This window comes from Oryza glaberrima, chromosome 11, assembly GCF_000147395.1.
Source record: "Oryza glaberrima chromosome 11, OglaRS2, whole genome shotgun sequence".
NCBI lineage: Eukaryota > Viridiplantae > Streptophyta > Magnoliopsida > Poales > Poaceae > Oryza > Oryza glaberrima.
The window spans coordinates 5029767-5045763 of record NC_068336.1 but is presented as its reverse complement, the minus strand read 5'-3'; the positions used below and the strand labels follow the sequence as shown (position 1 = coordinate 5045763).

The 15997-nt window shown below is 41.0% G+C and overlaps 2 protein-coding genes across 2 annotated transcripts; one reads left to right on the top strand and one right to left on the bottom strand.

Moving 5' to 3' along the window:
- Nucleotides 1-2058: 2058 nt before the first annotated feature.
- On the top strand, nt 2059-5040 carry LOC127754407 (F-box/LRR-repeat protein At3g26922-like). Its single transcript, XM_052279919.1, has 5 exons — nt 2059-2891; nt 3271-3399; nt 3544-3699; nt 3802-4007; nt 4866-5040. Exons 1-4 carry the CDS (start codon nt 2403-2405, stop codon nt 3979-3981), a joined length of 954 nt encoding a protein of 317 aa, XP_052135879.1. The 5' UTR covers nt 2059-2402; the 3' UTR covers nt 3982-4007; nt 4866-5040.
- Nucleotides 5041-7970: 2930 nt separating this feature from the next.
- On the bottom strand, nt 7971-10696 carry LOC127754402 (F-box protein At5g03100-like). Its single transcript, XM_052279918.1, has 4 exons — nt 9708-10696; nt 9472-9633; nt 9233-9386; nt 7971-8481 (listed from the first exon to the last, which is right to left on the bottom strand). The coding sequence occupies exons 1-4, from the start codon at nt 10575-10577 to the stop codon at nt 8462-8464; spliced, it is 1206 nt and encodes a 401-aa protein (XP_052135878.1). The 5' UTR covers nt 10578-10696; the 3' UTR covers nt 7971-8461.
- Nucleotides 10697-15997: the final 5301 nt, after the last annotated feature.

The window sequence follows — 15997 nt, the reverse complement described above, 5'->3', positions numbered from 1 at the left end:
ATTAAAAAGTTGTCAACATTTGGGTATGGCCAAAAATTGTCTATCAATCCAGATAAGCCTAAAAATCATGTGGCATAGTAATATATTATCATTTGAATAAAAATAATCTCGAGTTCCACGTTGATATGGGTGCATTGCATGCACAAGAGAAAGTGTTTTCATTCCTCGTTTATTGCATATGCCATTTAAATATTTATAAAAATATGAAAAAAATAATAAGATGTGTTAATATGAAACATATAACTTCACAAACATGCAATGTTAAATTCAAGTTTTATAAGTTGTAACTGCGAATGTACGTTAAGGGTCCCTTTTAATTAAAGAATTTAGAGGAATTTTATTGGATTGAAATCCTATAAGAAATTTTCCTATTTGATCTTTTGATTCAAAGGATAGGAGTTGTTCAAATCCTATACAATTCCTATGATAAGGTATGACTCATTGCATGTAGGTTTTGAATCACAGCATATTGTTTTCAAAGAGAGAGAGAGAGAATCACACCATTGTTTTTCTTAAGAAAAATAAAGTTTTTTTTTTAAAAAAAAGAATCACCACATTGGCATGAGGCCCATATGTCAGTGACAGCTCAGAGGATATGCTGCCAGCCTCGGCGCCTCCATCTCCAAAACCGGCCAAACCCTACCGTCTGTCTACCAATTCGCCCCGCGCATCGCCGTCGCCAGCGAGCCCCGCCGCGCAAGCTTGAACCCTTCCGGCGAGGTGACGCGGTGTTGCTCCGGTGAGTGCGCCGTCATTCTCTCTCTCTAGCTCTCTCGTCGTCTGAAGCTGAGGAGTTTCTTGCCTGCTCTGCGCAGAGAGCTAGCTAGCGCACGCCGCCCGTTCGACGGAATGCCTCCAGCGAAGAGGGGCAAAGAAGGCGGATCCGGACGGCGGCGAAGACCGCATCGGCGCGCTGCCGGACGAACGAGGACCTCCACCCACGTGCTCTCGTTCCTGCCGGCGCGGGACGCCGTGCAGACGTGCCGGTGCGTGCTCGCCCGGCGCTGGCGCGAACTCTGGAAGTCCGCCACGGCCGGGCCTGAGGATTGGGGGCGACGGCGACGACGACGACGACGACGACGGAGAGAGATGGCGCGTGTGCAAGACATGATGGAGTTCATGGACCACCTCTTCCTCCTCCGCGGGTTGCGCGCCGGCGCCGCTCGACACGCGCGAGCTCAGGTTCTGGTTTGAAGATCACGACTACGACGACGTACGCCGCTCGCCGGCCGGGTGAGTCTCTGGATCCGCCATGCCGTTGCGTCCCGGGTTCGGGCTCTCTTGCTCCAAAAACAACTTGCAGGACTTTGACTCTTTGAGGTGGACAACCTGCCTCTTGTCGATCTCCCGGCACTTGAAGAGGCTAGAGCTCGTTTCGCATAGTGCTAACCAACAGATTCTGCGACTTCTGGAGCTGCTCGGTGCTGGAACATCTGAAGATTGACGAGTCCAATGATGTGTTAAACTATAAACTTGCTCTGAGGGAGCGATAAAGAAAAATGTGTTGTGTGGGTGACTGTTTGACTGACCCCGGCCGTGTCAAGTGTCAACAGTCAACCGGGGATCGGGTGCGTTTTAGGTGTGTTTAGTTCGCGAAAGAAAATTTTTAGGTGTTACATCGAACGTTTAACAGGATATCGGAAGAATTTTTCGGATACCAATAAAAAAATAATTACATAACTCACTTGAAAACTGCGAGACGAATTTATTAAGTCTAATTAATCTGTTATTAGCACATGTGGGTTATTATAGCACTTACGGCTAATCATGGCTAATTAGGCTTAAAAAATTCGTCTTGCGATTTCTATTCAAACTACATAATTAGTTTTTTAAAAAATCTATATTTAATACTTCATGTATGTATCTAAAGATTTGATGTGATGTTTTTAGAATTTGGGAACTAAACAAGGGCCGAGTTTAGTTCCAAACTTTTTCTTCAAACTTCCAACTTTTCCATCACATCAAAACATTTCTACACATACAAACTTCCATCTTTCTTCATCATATCGCTTCAATTTAACCAAACTTTTAATTTTGGTGTTAACTAACCACCACTGAAGACCTGTAGCTGAACTAACCCAGTGGAAAGGCCTACCGCCGCATTTGATGAAACCCTAATAATTTCCCCACCCGTCTCCGTCTCTCGACCGAAATCGAAATCCCCTCTCGATTCTCTCCAATCTCCGCACGAAGTTCTCCCCGGGACGCACACACCTCGTCGCCGGCGACTGGAGCGCCACGCATTCTCCCTCCATGGATCCTCCTGCCGCCGCCGGCGAGCGAAGCAGACGACGGGAGGTGAGCACTTCACTTGCAGCGAACCAACCTGTTGTTCGACGCTTGGAGCTCCTCGTGCTCACGTTTCACGTCCCCCTCCTCTCGCCCGCCACCCGTTCGACGGAATGGCTCCGACACGGGGCGGGAGCAAGAGAGCTTGCGTGGGGAGCGGCGGTGGCGGCGACCGGATCAGCGACCTCCCCGACGAGGTAATCCACCGCGTGCTGTGGTTCCTCCCGACCCACGAGGCTGTGAAGACGAGCTTGCTGTCCAGGCGCTGGCGCGAGCTCCGGAAGTCCACCCGTCGCCTGAGCATCGCGGGCTTATCGAGGTCTCCCCATCTTCTTAGCACCACCGGCAGTGGGGGGAGCTCGCCGGCCACTGTGGACAAGCTGAGCAAGTTCGTCAACCACCTGCTGCTCAGCCGAAAGCAGGGTCCTCTGGATGAGTGCAGGTTCAGCTTTGATGGTTTCAAGGACATGGATGGTGCCCAAGTCGACATGTGGATCCGATATGTTCTGGACAATGTGTGGCAGCTTCGAGTGCTACTGATCAATCTTGGAACCAGCATTCACGTTAAGCTTGCAGGCACGCCTCTCGTTTCGGAGAACTTGGTGAGATTGGAGCTTAGCGAGGCAAAGTTCAAGGGCAAATTTCTGGATTTCTCGTGCTGTGCGGGCGTTAGAATATCTGAAGTTGCGTGCTTGCTTTATCAGTGTTGGCAAGATCTTCTCCCAATCTTTATCAGTGTTGGTATTAAATGATTGTGATGGTCAAACACCCCTCCTTGAAAGCATGCCATCTTTAGAAAGAGCATTTGTCAGGCTTGGATGGTTTGCTGTGGACCACTGTACTGAAGGTATTTGTGGGGAATGTCATCGTCCATGTGAAAACTCTTGTGATAATGACAACAACAGTTCTGAAAACAACAGTAGTGACAATGGCAACAGTTCTGATAACAATAGTAGTGATAACGGCAACTGTTCTGATCAGGACAATTATGATGCACTATGTGGTCTGTGTGCGAACTGCCGTGATAATGACAACATCAGTGGTACCTGTCTGCTTCTCAGGGGTTTGTCAAGATGCACATATTTGGAATTGTCACCTTCCTATCAGATGGTATGTATGGTAGCAATTGCTTCCACCTCTATTCATACATGTGATCTTCTTTCTATACTTAATACTTGTGTTCATTTTTGCTGTTGTTGCATTCGATACTAGTACAAATATTGAACTGATTTCACTTCTTTGCACTTTCTTCAGTTGACCTTTGAAAGGGATCTAAGATGGTGCCCCACATTTAGTAATTTAAGAACGTTGGTACTCAGTGATTATAATTTGGACGGTGGCTTCCATGCACTACTTTGCTTTCTTCAGCACACACCTGTTCTACAGAAGCTCACACTTAAACTCCGTAAGGTATGTATGTGCCATATACACCTTCCAAATAAGATAGGGATTGGTGTTACCTTGTATATCACACGCATAATTGATCTGTATAGAATATTTTGTTTGGAACAGATACATGGCCCTACTGTGGATATATCCAGCTATCTCAAAAGACCAGTTGTACTGCGGCATCTTAGGATAGTTGAAGTTAAATGCCCAGTATCTGTTCAAGAAGAGATTTTCAAACTTTGGAAGATCTTGATTACCTGGGGGAGATATATTGTGCAATTTAATATCGAAAGGTTAATTTGACATTTGAGCCATGATTCCATTGTAAGGTAATTAGTTGCTCGCTCTCGTGAACCTTGTTTTTTCTGCAACTGCCCTATGTTTAGATATACCCAAGCAATGAAGAAACTATATACTTAATCTAAATGTAAAGGTAAAAAATTTAGAAACATTATACACCAGATTTTTCATTTTAGTGACATTGGAAAGCAGATTGAGTTGAGACAACATTTTCTTAAATTTAATTATGATGTGAAGTCAGTCCTTTCTATCTCCGGTGGTTTGAGTTAACAGATTGGTATATATGAAAATATGTGGATTTAGAGAAAAGACATCCAATATCAATGTGAATATGAAATTGCATTCAGGAAAAGTGACGACCAAATATCTTGACGACACTACCATCACTCTTTCCATCCATCCGTCCATCTTTAGCAGCAGTTGTGTTTTATGTGACAGTACACATTACAGATTAGATTGGACAATCAAAATGCCAAAATTATCTGGCAGATTAGCGAAACAGCACAGGAGTATGGCCAAGGAGGCAAGGAGTACCACCCCTGTGTTCATGTGTTGCTATGCTCACATAGATTGCAGTGGGCAGGCCTCTGGGGTGCAGCGCCTTCGATTATCAGTTAGGGGAGAAACTTCGGACAAGAATGTATTGGTTGAGTAGACCATGTGTGAGAGAATTTTATGATGGATAACATGCTCACAAGAAATTGTGCCACTTCTGCTCGCATTTGGGGCACAAGATGTATTCGAGAAGAGAAGGCATTGGTTACCCATTGCATATTTGATAACTGCAATTATTTCCTCTTGCAAAACAGTTGAAACTTAAGAAATTTCCATTTGGGCCCAGATGGCCCTTCTTGAGTGCTTATTTGTGCTTTTCATGCTTTGTACAGGGTTCAATTTCGAGCAGAAGGGAAAACATGGAAAACGAGGTTGCTGTATTTTGTCTACCAGAAAGATGCACAGTGCGCCTGCACCATTGGCCTCCAGCTTAGAACTGTTAATGTAAACTTGCCTGGATCATGTAGTATTATGGACCTGGCTTCACCTTACTAATCACCTCTAGCTTAGAACTGGTAATGTAAACTAGCCTGGATCATGTAGCATGGACCTATCTTTACGTGGTAATCACCTCAGTCCTCGACCGAGGCCTATATGTTCTAGTTGGATGTCTCAGTGACCTATCTAGTATAATCATGGCATGATTTATTATTAGTATGTGGATGGATAGCTGTTGCAGTGCTGATGGTGATGACAGTGACAAAATGACTAATATGCAGGGTTACCGTTGGTTTATTTGCAATAGGTTCGTTCATTCTTGTACAGCAACTGAAAAACAGAGGCTCCTCACTTGGGAAACGGCGCACCATGAACCTTGATACAGAGCCTTTACTGGGTTCTCCTTTGCAAGAATCACTAGAAAAATCAGCGCGCCTGTTGGCGCACCGATAAATTTATAGCATGTATATTTTATTTAGGGCTTATTTAGAATGTAGAAAATTTACGTACCTCTTATCGAGGTATATTTATCACTCTAGCAAACTTCATATCAAATAATGAGATGCGGCAATATTATGTTTCCTCAAAACTGTGGCAATTTTATTAACCAAAAAATGGTGTATAAGGTAAAATAGTAAAATGCACATTCAAAGAAATTTGTTTTTTTTAAACACGGTACAAACATAGACGCCCACAACGCGCATACGCTCATGCCTATGAACCACCCATATGAGCATATTAAAAAGACTGGGTCGGCATATTTTGAGATTGACAAAGTCAGCACGGCTCATAGTTGCATCGTTGTTGATGGATATGTTGTCTATCACTAAAAAATATTAGCCGTAAATACGAGCACTCGTCGTCTGGGCTGGTTTCACCACAAGTAACTTATCCAGTTGAGTTACACTCACTTCACACATTTGAAGAAATAATGGTTCTTAGTATTGCAAATTTTCATCTAATCTTTCACCTTATTTCTGTTATTTAGTTTTTTATTATTTATTTTGTAGAAATATATTTCTGCTTGGTCCTCTGTGCACCCTTAGCCTGATAACGCAACAATGCAAAATGATGTAGCAACAACGGCGCCGGACGACCAGGCCTAGGGCAGGCATTGCGATTGGGCTGTACACGCCAATGCATTTTTTTTTTCGATTTCACGGTGAAACTTCCAGTTCCCACCTAGTACCAGTGTTTCCTCCACATGGACACGTGTCAAATTCTTGGCTAGGGCATTGGCAAACTTACAGAGCTCCACGTGGCCCAATAGTAAGGTAGAGTTTGGTCCCTGAAATCGGTTTTAAAGATTTGGAAATCGATGCAATTTGTCCAACTGATAATAATTCGGAGTTTTCCGTAGGTTGAAGAGCAGCCAATCACTAATTGATCTGTGGTTGCCATGTGTTTGTTTTCGAGAAAAGGTTTCTGCTAGCAATTTTTCTCACCAGTGAAACAAAATACTGAGAAAGATGCTATGATCATGCCCGATAATAGGAAGTAATGTAGGGGGTTTTTATTCAAAACGTCGGAGGTTTATATGCAGGTCTTGTTCATAACTCATGATAGGTTGATGCTGCTAGAGCTCCCAAGCAACTAGTGATGTGATGGCAAAGCCACAAGCAATAACCAAGGCAAAATTTGGTCGAACCAAAGTCGATGAGAAGTGGTAACTGTGGTGTGAGGCGAGGAATAAAATGGTGGAAAGAAGACGTGGAACTTTCTCCCAGAAGGAGTACCCTTTTTTTTTACAAATTGATCCTTCTCAAAAACTTATTTTGAAACTAGTCCTTAAAAAAACTTCAATCAAAAATAGGCCGTCGACTTAGCGCCATGGATCTTGGCATTGATCTATAACGTCTCAGCACCAACGTCATTGGCGCTAAGCTCTAATCCGAGGTGGCATGGATTGGTAGTCATCATAGCTTAATTTGGCACTGAAGTCCTGACGATTTAAATTATTGTGCATTCATTTCCAATGAACCACCTATAGCACAATGGTAGTGAGCTTCAGCTGTAACCCCATGTACCAGGGTTCTAATTTTTTTTCTTTTCAGTTTTCCCCTTTCTCTTCGAATCCAGTCTCTCCCAAATTTTTTTCTTTTCAGTTTTCCCCTTTCTCTTCGAATCCAATCTCTCCCAATTTTTTTTCTTTTCCGTTTTTCCCTTTCTCTTTTCTCTTTTTCAGTTTTCCCCTTTCTCTTTTCTCTCTCTTTATTTATATGTTTTTTTATATGTTTTTCTTTTTGGTTCTCTAAGGAGTATCATTGATGAGAAGTGGTAACTGTGGTGTGAGGCCCGGTATATGAGGGGCAATCGAAACATCTCTGAGGCCACAGGGACGTCTTCTCTACGCTGAACTGAAGAAGTGGTTTCCACAAGTATATGTTGTATACTTTCTGCTCTTTTGACTATGCAGTCCTAATTAATGCTGCTTGTATGACTGATTAGTAGCATGTGTCATCCAGATGTAATTCTTTGGAGAATGTGGTCTTTGTCTTTGAAAGGAATGGCTGCTCAGTTCAAGTCCTTTTATTGATTTTCATCTTTGCCAGGTTTACTACGTTAGATGATACTATCCTACAAGCTAAGCGGAGAAACTCGCAAAATCTAATGATCACTTTGGACGCCTAAAGTTTTCACAGTTTTGGGTTGGAAAGAAATTAAGGTACACTGTTTAATTCAGGCTGTGTTCAGTTTCCTTTAAACTTCCAATTATTCCGTCACATCAAATGTTTGGACACATACATGAAGCATTAAATATTAACAAAAAAAACCAATTACACAGTTTGCATGTAAATTGCGACACCATGATTTGATAATGTGGTGCTACAATGAACATTTGCTAATGACGGATTAATTAGGCTTAATAAATTCGTCACACTGTGTACATGAGGAATCTGTAATTTATTTTGTTATTAGTCTATGTTTAATACTTCAAATGTATATCCGTATACGTCAAATTTTTTTTTGCCAAAACAACTAAACACAGCCTCTGTTACCGTGTTACGGTCCCTAAAGTTTTCACAGTTTCCGGTTGGAAAGAAATTAAGGTGCATTGTTTAATTCTGTTACGACCCATGGCCATACCTTTCCGGTTTCTTTTGATGTGAAACTTGATGGAAGTCGACCTTTGGTAAGTTCAGTTTGATTCAGATGGAATCAACATGCCATATTATATTATGGGACATCAACTTTGAAGCATGTTAAATTTTGTGCTTATGGGAATCAAGGAATGAATCATGGCTTAAGAAAAATAGAACCACGGATTCAAGGCATAAACTGGGGTATTGACTAGATACGATAGTAGTACGGTAATCCATGCCCACATAAACGGTACAACTACAAACTCATAGCTGACTTACGTTGTTCCTACACGCAGATCTCAACAGAATCCCACAGATAAAACACGTAATTTCAAGTATTGTGGGTGCTTCCCTGATGGAGCATTCCATTTCCTTCGAGCAGTACGTCCATCTTCTTCCCAACCCTTCTATTTCTTGAAAGTGAAGCCTGAGTAGAAAAAAACATGACGAGGAAACGTAAGAGGCAGAAATAAGATTCAGCGCATAACAATTTCACTTGAAAGCTTGACATACGTTATACGAAAACATGACATGGTTCCGTCTATTTTGCGCCGTTATATACATTGTTCATCCTATAGAACTTAACAGCGCAAAATGGACGGAACCCTAACGGCGATGGTATTTTTGGGACAAAGTTGTTTATACGATGGCATTTCTTGGAACTCATACTTATCGATGGCATTTCTAGGATTTGAACGCTTGTCAATGGCATTTCTTGGATTTTCTCTTATAAGAAGGTCAGTTAAAACAATAACAAAGCTCACTGCTGCTGCTCGAAACAACTCAATTCAGACATAATGATCTGAACTAATCACATGTCAACATCTCATGAATGCAACAAGTTTTGAGGACTTATCAAGTACAGCTTTGAGGATTAACACTTGTTTTTGTTCTGTACCCACCATATGTAATGCGGGTATTAATTTTTCTCTCCAATTGATGTAACATTCAGTGTTATTCCAATGACATAGTTTCTTCATTCATTCCCACATGGAAAACATGAAAGACTCTTATCTACATATATGTTTCCGTATGACAATTGTTAACTTATTTAGAATCCCAAAAATTCACTGCTTCTTTTACTAACCTGGGAGTTTCCTAGTTGCTTGCTTTTCTATTCCACATTTAAATGCAAATCGAATGAATATAAAAGGCATGAGTGCCAGTAGTTATCTTACATATGTTAAGTGAGCTTAGGAACTTCAAAACATCGAGAACACTCTCATCAACCACTTCACATTTGACCTCGACAATCTCAAGATATTTTAACATTGCAGCTGACACCCCCGATGGATGGCGGCTTCCCTTCATTTCCACTTTATGTTTAGGTCCCTGGAATGAACAGAAAACAATATTATCAATGATGCACAGTAATTCTATACAGCTCAACAACTGCTCATTCGTAAAATCTGCATACCATCGAAAAAAGTTGAAGAGTGAGCTTTTCTAAAACAGGTGAATGCTGAAGAATGCATGCTAGCGCACTCAAATCGGAAGGCACACACCAGCATTCATTGAGTAACAAAGTCTTCAAATTCCTAAAGATAGGGCACCACTTCAAGTCTCTTCTGAAAACAAACTGAGCATATGGAAAAGATCAATGATCCTCACTGTTAAATAAAATGCAAAGGTGAATATGATCATGTGGCGTACCATTTTAGTTTCAGCTACCAATGCCAGATTCTTAGCTTCTGATAAACCTCGCAGAAGCACGCAGTTCTCAGCTTGTACGCCACGACAACCGCCGCAGAATTCATGATTGCAACCCCCAGAAAAGTCATCAAAACTACAGAAATCGCGACACTGACTATTAAGTTTGATGTCTGCTTTCACTAATGATGGCAATCTCTCAAGCACAGGAGTCCTTGTTATGGTATCCAGATGCAGTGAAACGAGATTTGTGGCATGCACATGAGGGCGGGAACCAGTATAACATTTAATGATTCTTAGCCGCTTTAGCGACTGCGATGTGATATTCGTCAGAGAAGAAGAGAAGTAACATTGGACAATGTCTAGATAATCCAATGCCGGGCAGCTCGAGAAATCGAGGAAGCTGTCGTTTAAGATCAGACCAGAAAGCTCCAACCTCGTCAGGTGCTGGGAAACCAGAGGCAGTTTGTCCAATTGACAATGAGGATGGAAGTGAAGCACGAGCACTCGGACTTTGCACATGACAATGTGACGAATCCAGAGGTTCACGCGGGGAATGTCTTGTCTGCGGATCTGATCGAAGGAAAGCTCGCAGGTGTCGAGAGGGGAGCCCCCGCGGAGGAGCAGGAGGTGGTCGACGAACCCCTGGAGCTCCTCGACGGTCGCCGGCGGCCGACCGGCGGCGCGGACGACGCGCAGGCCTGGGGCGGACCTCCAGAGGTGGCGCCACCGCCGGGCCAGCACGCACGTCCGCACGGCCTCCTGCGCCGGGAGGAGGGAGAGGATGCGGTGCAGCATCGCGTCCGGGAGGGCGCCGGTGAGGTCGCCTCCGCCCGCCGCTGCCGCTTTCTTGGCCTTTTTTGTGGGAGGCATTCCGTCGAACAGGTAGTGAGCAACGGCGGCCGCACAACGGCCTCACCTCGCCCGGCTGGCCGGAGGAGGAAGCCGAGAAGCCGAGGGTTTTTCTTTTTCTTTTTCTTTTTCTTTTTTTGGTTTTTACTGAGAAGGCGAGGTCGATCCGTTGACCGGCAGAGGATGCAAATCTTATCTTAACTAGGATCCAGGGTAGTTCCCAAACAAAATACGCTGTCACATAAAAAATAAAATTACACAGTTCGTCAGGAATTTGCAAGATGGATATTTTAAGTCTAATTGCACCATAATTTGATAATGTGGTGTTACAGTAAATAATTGGTAATGATGAATTAATTAGGTTTAATAAATTTCTCTTACAGTTTCCTAGCGGAATCTATAATTTGTTTTGTTATTAGACTACATTTAATACTTTAAATCTGTGTTCGTATATCCGATATGACATATAGGGGCAAATTTTTTTGCCAACTAAACAAGCCCTAAGTAAAAAATTTGTAACTTTTCGTTTGTCACCTTGTTTTTGTCCGCGTTTTTGTTCGTCAACACGCTAATTTGGTTGAATCGGACTCGAGTTCATCGGAGAGATAAAATTAGGGTTCACCGAAGAGATAAACTTGAGTTCAAGCTCGATACGGGAGCGATTGACCTGGATTTCCTTCAGTTTCTTGAGGGGAAAGATAGAGTAGGAGATATAGATCAAAAGCCCTCACTAATTTGAGATTATCTGTGCCTTTGGTTGAATCGGACGCGGGATTGGGGTGGCGTCGGGTGTAGGCAGGCTCTGGCTTGACTGGAGCTTGAAGAAGCTACTGTAGTTACAGGGAGATAAATAGACTTATGCTGGGAATTTTCTTCCTATGCCCGATTGAAGGAGGATAAAAATTGAACTTTAAAGGATAAAGGAAACAAGCCAGAAAATAGAAGCTGTATCCCATGTGTGCTGGCCGGTATGTGATTATGATTTGGATTAAATCTAATTCTAATTATAAAGATAGAGCGTATCTTTACTATTTTAAAAAAACATAGTGGTGGTGGTGAGTCCTAAACAATCGAAGGCTAAGATTGCTCGAAGGATCCTCCCGCAGAATCAACGGTCCACGCTCGTCCGCATTTGTTCCTGACTTCCTCTTTCTCCACATGACGGCATCTATTCCTCCGCAACGCCCCGCGCTCCTCTCGCTCACCCACCCTCTCCCGTCGCAGCCCCGTCCGCGCCGCCACCCCGCTGCCGCCGCCCTCGACGCCTCCATCCTTCGCCGCCCCGACCTCCGGATTCGTCACCCCCTGGTCCCCGTCGCACGGCGGGCGCCCGCGCCACCTCCGGCCTCCGCTGCGACCTAGACGCAGCCTCTGTGGCGACCCAGGCGCCCTCTCTGCCCCCTCCATCGTGCTCCCGGAGCTTTTTCTACTGCAGCCCCATCGGCCCCCTTTTTTTTTGATGATTTGGCTTTTTTTGCACACTGTTGATATTGTCAAAGCGGCCGTTCATCTCTTTCTTTGTCACTGTGAATTACAAGGGGAAGTCAAAGTATGTGTAACCAATCTGATTGAGCAGTCCACAGGTTCCTTAATTTGCTCTTGCTCACTGTTGTTGTAAATGCACCTGTTTATTTCTTTGTTTGCACCTTGAATTATGAGGGGGAATCGAGGTATCTAACCAACCTGAATTGGACATTAGCAGTTTCCCTGAATTTCTTTTACTTACATTTTTGTTCTATATAAATGCGTAGAAAGATCCAAGTAGGTAACAGCCTCATGGTACTGAAGAAAGAAGAAAATGCCTGGAAGTGTGGGTCTTTTTTTTGTGCAACATGCTGCCTGTGAATGCTTTTATGAAACATAATTAATTTTATTATATAACTTCATTAAACAAAAATGCTATGGTTCCTGCAATTCTACATGCTATTCGAATAATAGCCCAAATTTAGGCTAGATTTCCCATGCTTCCATATGCTACTGTTAGGCTGATGCTTGATTGTTTCCGGATTTACCAAGTTTCAAATTAAATCTCCATCAAATATTAGAGAGTCACAATCAAGCATAAAAGGTCATTCGTTTGGTGAGTTTTTGATTTTATCATCTCTCTGATTCCTTGACCTGAATTAACATTATTTTGTTCTTACAAGAAAAGATCATTGTCTAGGTAACATATAAATATTCTCTATGAGTATCTCACATGATCTGAAGTTACAGCTGAAACTAACATTGTCACTGAAACAAAATTGCAGAGTTTTTAAATTGTCATGGATGCTCATGTCTGAGTTTAAGTCGTGTGGTAACAGGTAACCACCTTTATCCCGTGGAATGGCATTTGGCATGGCCATGCTAGTGGGTGGTATAAAAATCACAAATGTCTAAAATTTGAAATGGCCTTTGAGGCTGAATGATTTGTCAAAAGGTTATGCTCAGGTGACAAAATTCTTTCGCATGTGCGATTGGGAATCGGCTGATGAAACGAAGCCCATATGGGTAATGCAACACCTGATTTGTTTGTTATCTAGAATTGGTGCCTGCATTGCAATTATCACATGAAGCATGCCTTTGATTTTCTCAATCTTCAATAGCCGCATGAAAAAGATTTGTATTCTATTTTTAATCAATTTTTGTTACCCAGGTATGCGTTCCTTTACTATTACTCCATGCACAGGTAATTTGCTTTCCAGTTAGCAGCACTAACTTTGGTTGTCCTAATGTCCTCTTTAATAACAATACTCTTCTGCACAAATTGGTTCTTCATTTAGAAGGTTGTTAAACGGGTAAAATCCATGTAAATTCGTGAGTAATAATGTTACTCATGTTGGCAGCTGAGCACTCTGCTATATATATTAAATTTGGTACTGCTCAATCTAATCCCATGGTAAGTAGTGAGAACCTGTTTATGAAATTTTTAAGATCCCATGCTCATTTTATTCCAAATTATGAAACCTGTATATATAATGTGCAAGACAATATCCTGGCCAAGATGATGTTGTTGCAAGAATGGGAGAAGAAGGATGATCGGTTTATATATGTCTGGCTTCTTAGTTTTTTTAACTAAGAGATTCAACAACAGTCTCATCTTATTTTTGGATCACAGTAAGTCATATATCTAACTTCTATCACAATCATTTTGAATATGTATTATGGTGCTATAATAACAATGCTTGCATTGTTACAGGTTAGCTGAAACTCTGGTAATGAACATAAAGGTTAAGAGAAAAAAAAAAGGTCTTTTAAGGCAGGTAGAGCCATAGAGCATTCTTTTCAGAAAAAAGAATTATAACAAAAATTCAGCATATTTGGTACAGAACAAGCATGACTCCTTTGGATCGGATTCACTACAGGTTCCTTTAGCACAGGTGTAGATTTAGCAAGACAATATTTGAATTTTTTGTATAGATGATGGACACCAATTGATCTGACAGGTTTGGTTCTAGGTGATGATTAATCTCTTCCACAGTTTAATTTGCTGCATTAATTATTTAGTTGATATTTTGTTACGGAGTTTTGTCATATCCTTGTACGGACAACTGGAAGAGGGCTAGGCAGACAATGGCATCTATGCCAGCACATACATAAATCTAACCATAATAACAGGAAAATGGTTCGAATGGTCATAATGCTTGTGGCTAGCGGCAGCTCAATTGTGACTAGCAACAGTCAGCGATTATTGGAAGGGTCTAGCCACCATGATTACTTAATACTATCACATTTTCTTTTTCACCGTTGCATCGCACGGGCGCTCAACTAGTATTTGATAAATCTACATCATTATATCTAAACATGGACGGAAACTTTTTCTAGATCCACTATGATCAATGGCGTATATTTTTTCTTTTAATTAATGTGTTGATTTCTAAGCCACAAATATGCATAAATATTTATTTATTACTGTAATAAAATAATTTATAAATCTGTGGAAAAAAACATACATATATATATATATATATATATATATATATATATATATATATATATATATATATATATATATATATATATATATATATATATATATATATATATATATATATATATATATATATATATATATATATATAGTGCTTCTACACGGAAAGAAAATATATGTTACACTATGTTTTGAAAAAAAAATGTCATTTTAAAGTTATTTGATATTTGGTGTACTTTTATCTTTTTTCCGTTGTAACGCATGGGTACTTTTTCTACTAAAAGCAAGAAACAGGTGTTGCAAAGCCAACGTAAGCCGATCGGTTTGCACGGTTTTTCGACATTTGACGTACATTGGAAGATTCGATAATATTAATTATTTTAGACAGAAAAACAATAATTATTATTAACAATATTCTCAACTGATTTAATTTATAGACTCGACTCGTGATGTTCCTACACAGGATCTGAAAGAAATTCAGAGAGAAAACATTTAATATTAGTCCAAAGTTCACATTTCATCAATGAGCTCAAATAAATTTATAACGTGACGCCATCTGGCATCTTAATTGGCAAATAGAAAAATACATTGAGATGAAAGGGAAAATGAGGAAAAAAAAACTATTGTGGATTCTACTTTTTCTTTATTATTATATTGTTGTTTATTATTTATTGATATATGGTGACGTCATTATGAAGCTTTCCATTTCCTTGAAGCGGTAACAGATTTCATCTTCTACCCAACCGCTCTATTCCTTCAATTGAAGTCTGCACAAGTAGAAAAGCATGAGAAGGAAACGTGAGATGTAGTAGCTATAAGATTCACTGCATCAGGATTTAACGACTTTATGCTTTCAGTGGGAATTTTTCAGGATACTTTCAGTGGTAGGGGTTAAGTTTTTCAGGATTTAATAACTTTATGCTTTCAGTGGTAGGGGTTGGGTTTGCTTGCGTCATACTGTGTAATTCTAAAAAAAAGATTCATTCAGTGCATAAGAAATTAATTTAAAACTAGATTAAAAAAAGATTCATTCAGTGCATAAGAAATTAATTTAAAACTGGATAAAAAGAGATTCAGTGCATAAGAAATTAAATTAAAACTGGATAAATGTTCTACGAAATTAGAGAGTAGATATCATCCGCTAAGGTAAGGAGGGTTGGGTTTTTCAGGATTTAACGACTTTATGCTTTCAGTGGTAGAGGTTGGGTTTACGTGCGCTGTACTGTCTAATTAAAAAGACATTGTGCATAACAAATTAATTTAGAACTGGATAAAAAAGATTCAGTGCATAAGAAATTAATTTAAAACTGGATAAATGTTCTACGAAATTGGAGAGTAGATATTATACGCTAAGGTAAGGAGTGGAGGGATGCACAGGTCGTTTTAGTTGGTATCGGTAAATAAAAACAATGATATCTTCAGTAATAGAAATGGGATGAAAGTTTTTCTGACCGTTTTGTGGATAATTGTTTTTGTTCGGTAAATTTCGAAAGATCCCCAGCAGCCCAGCCAGCTTAATCCATCAGGACCC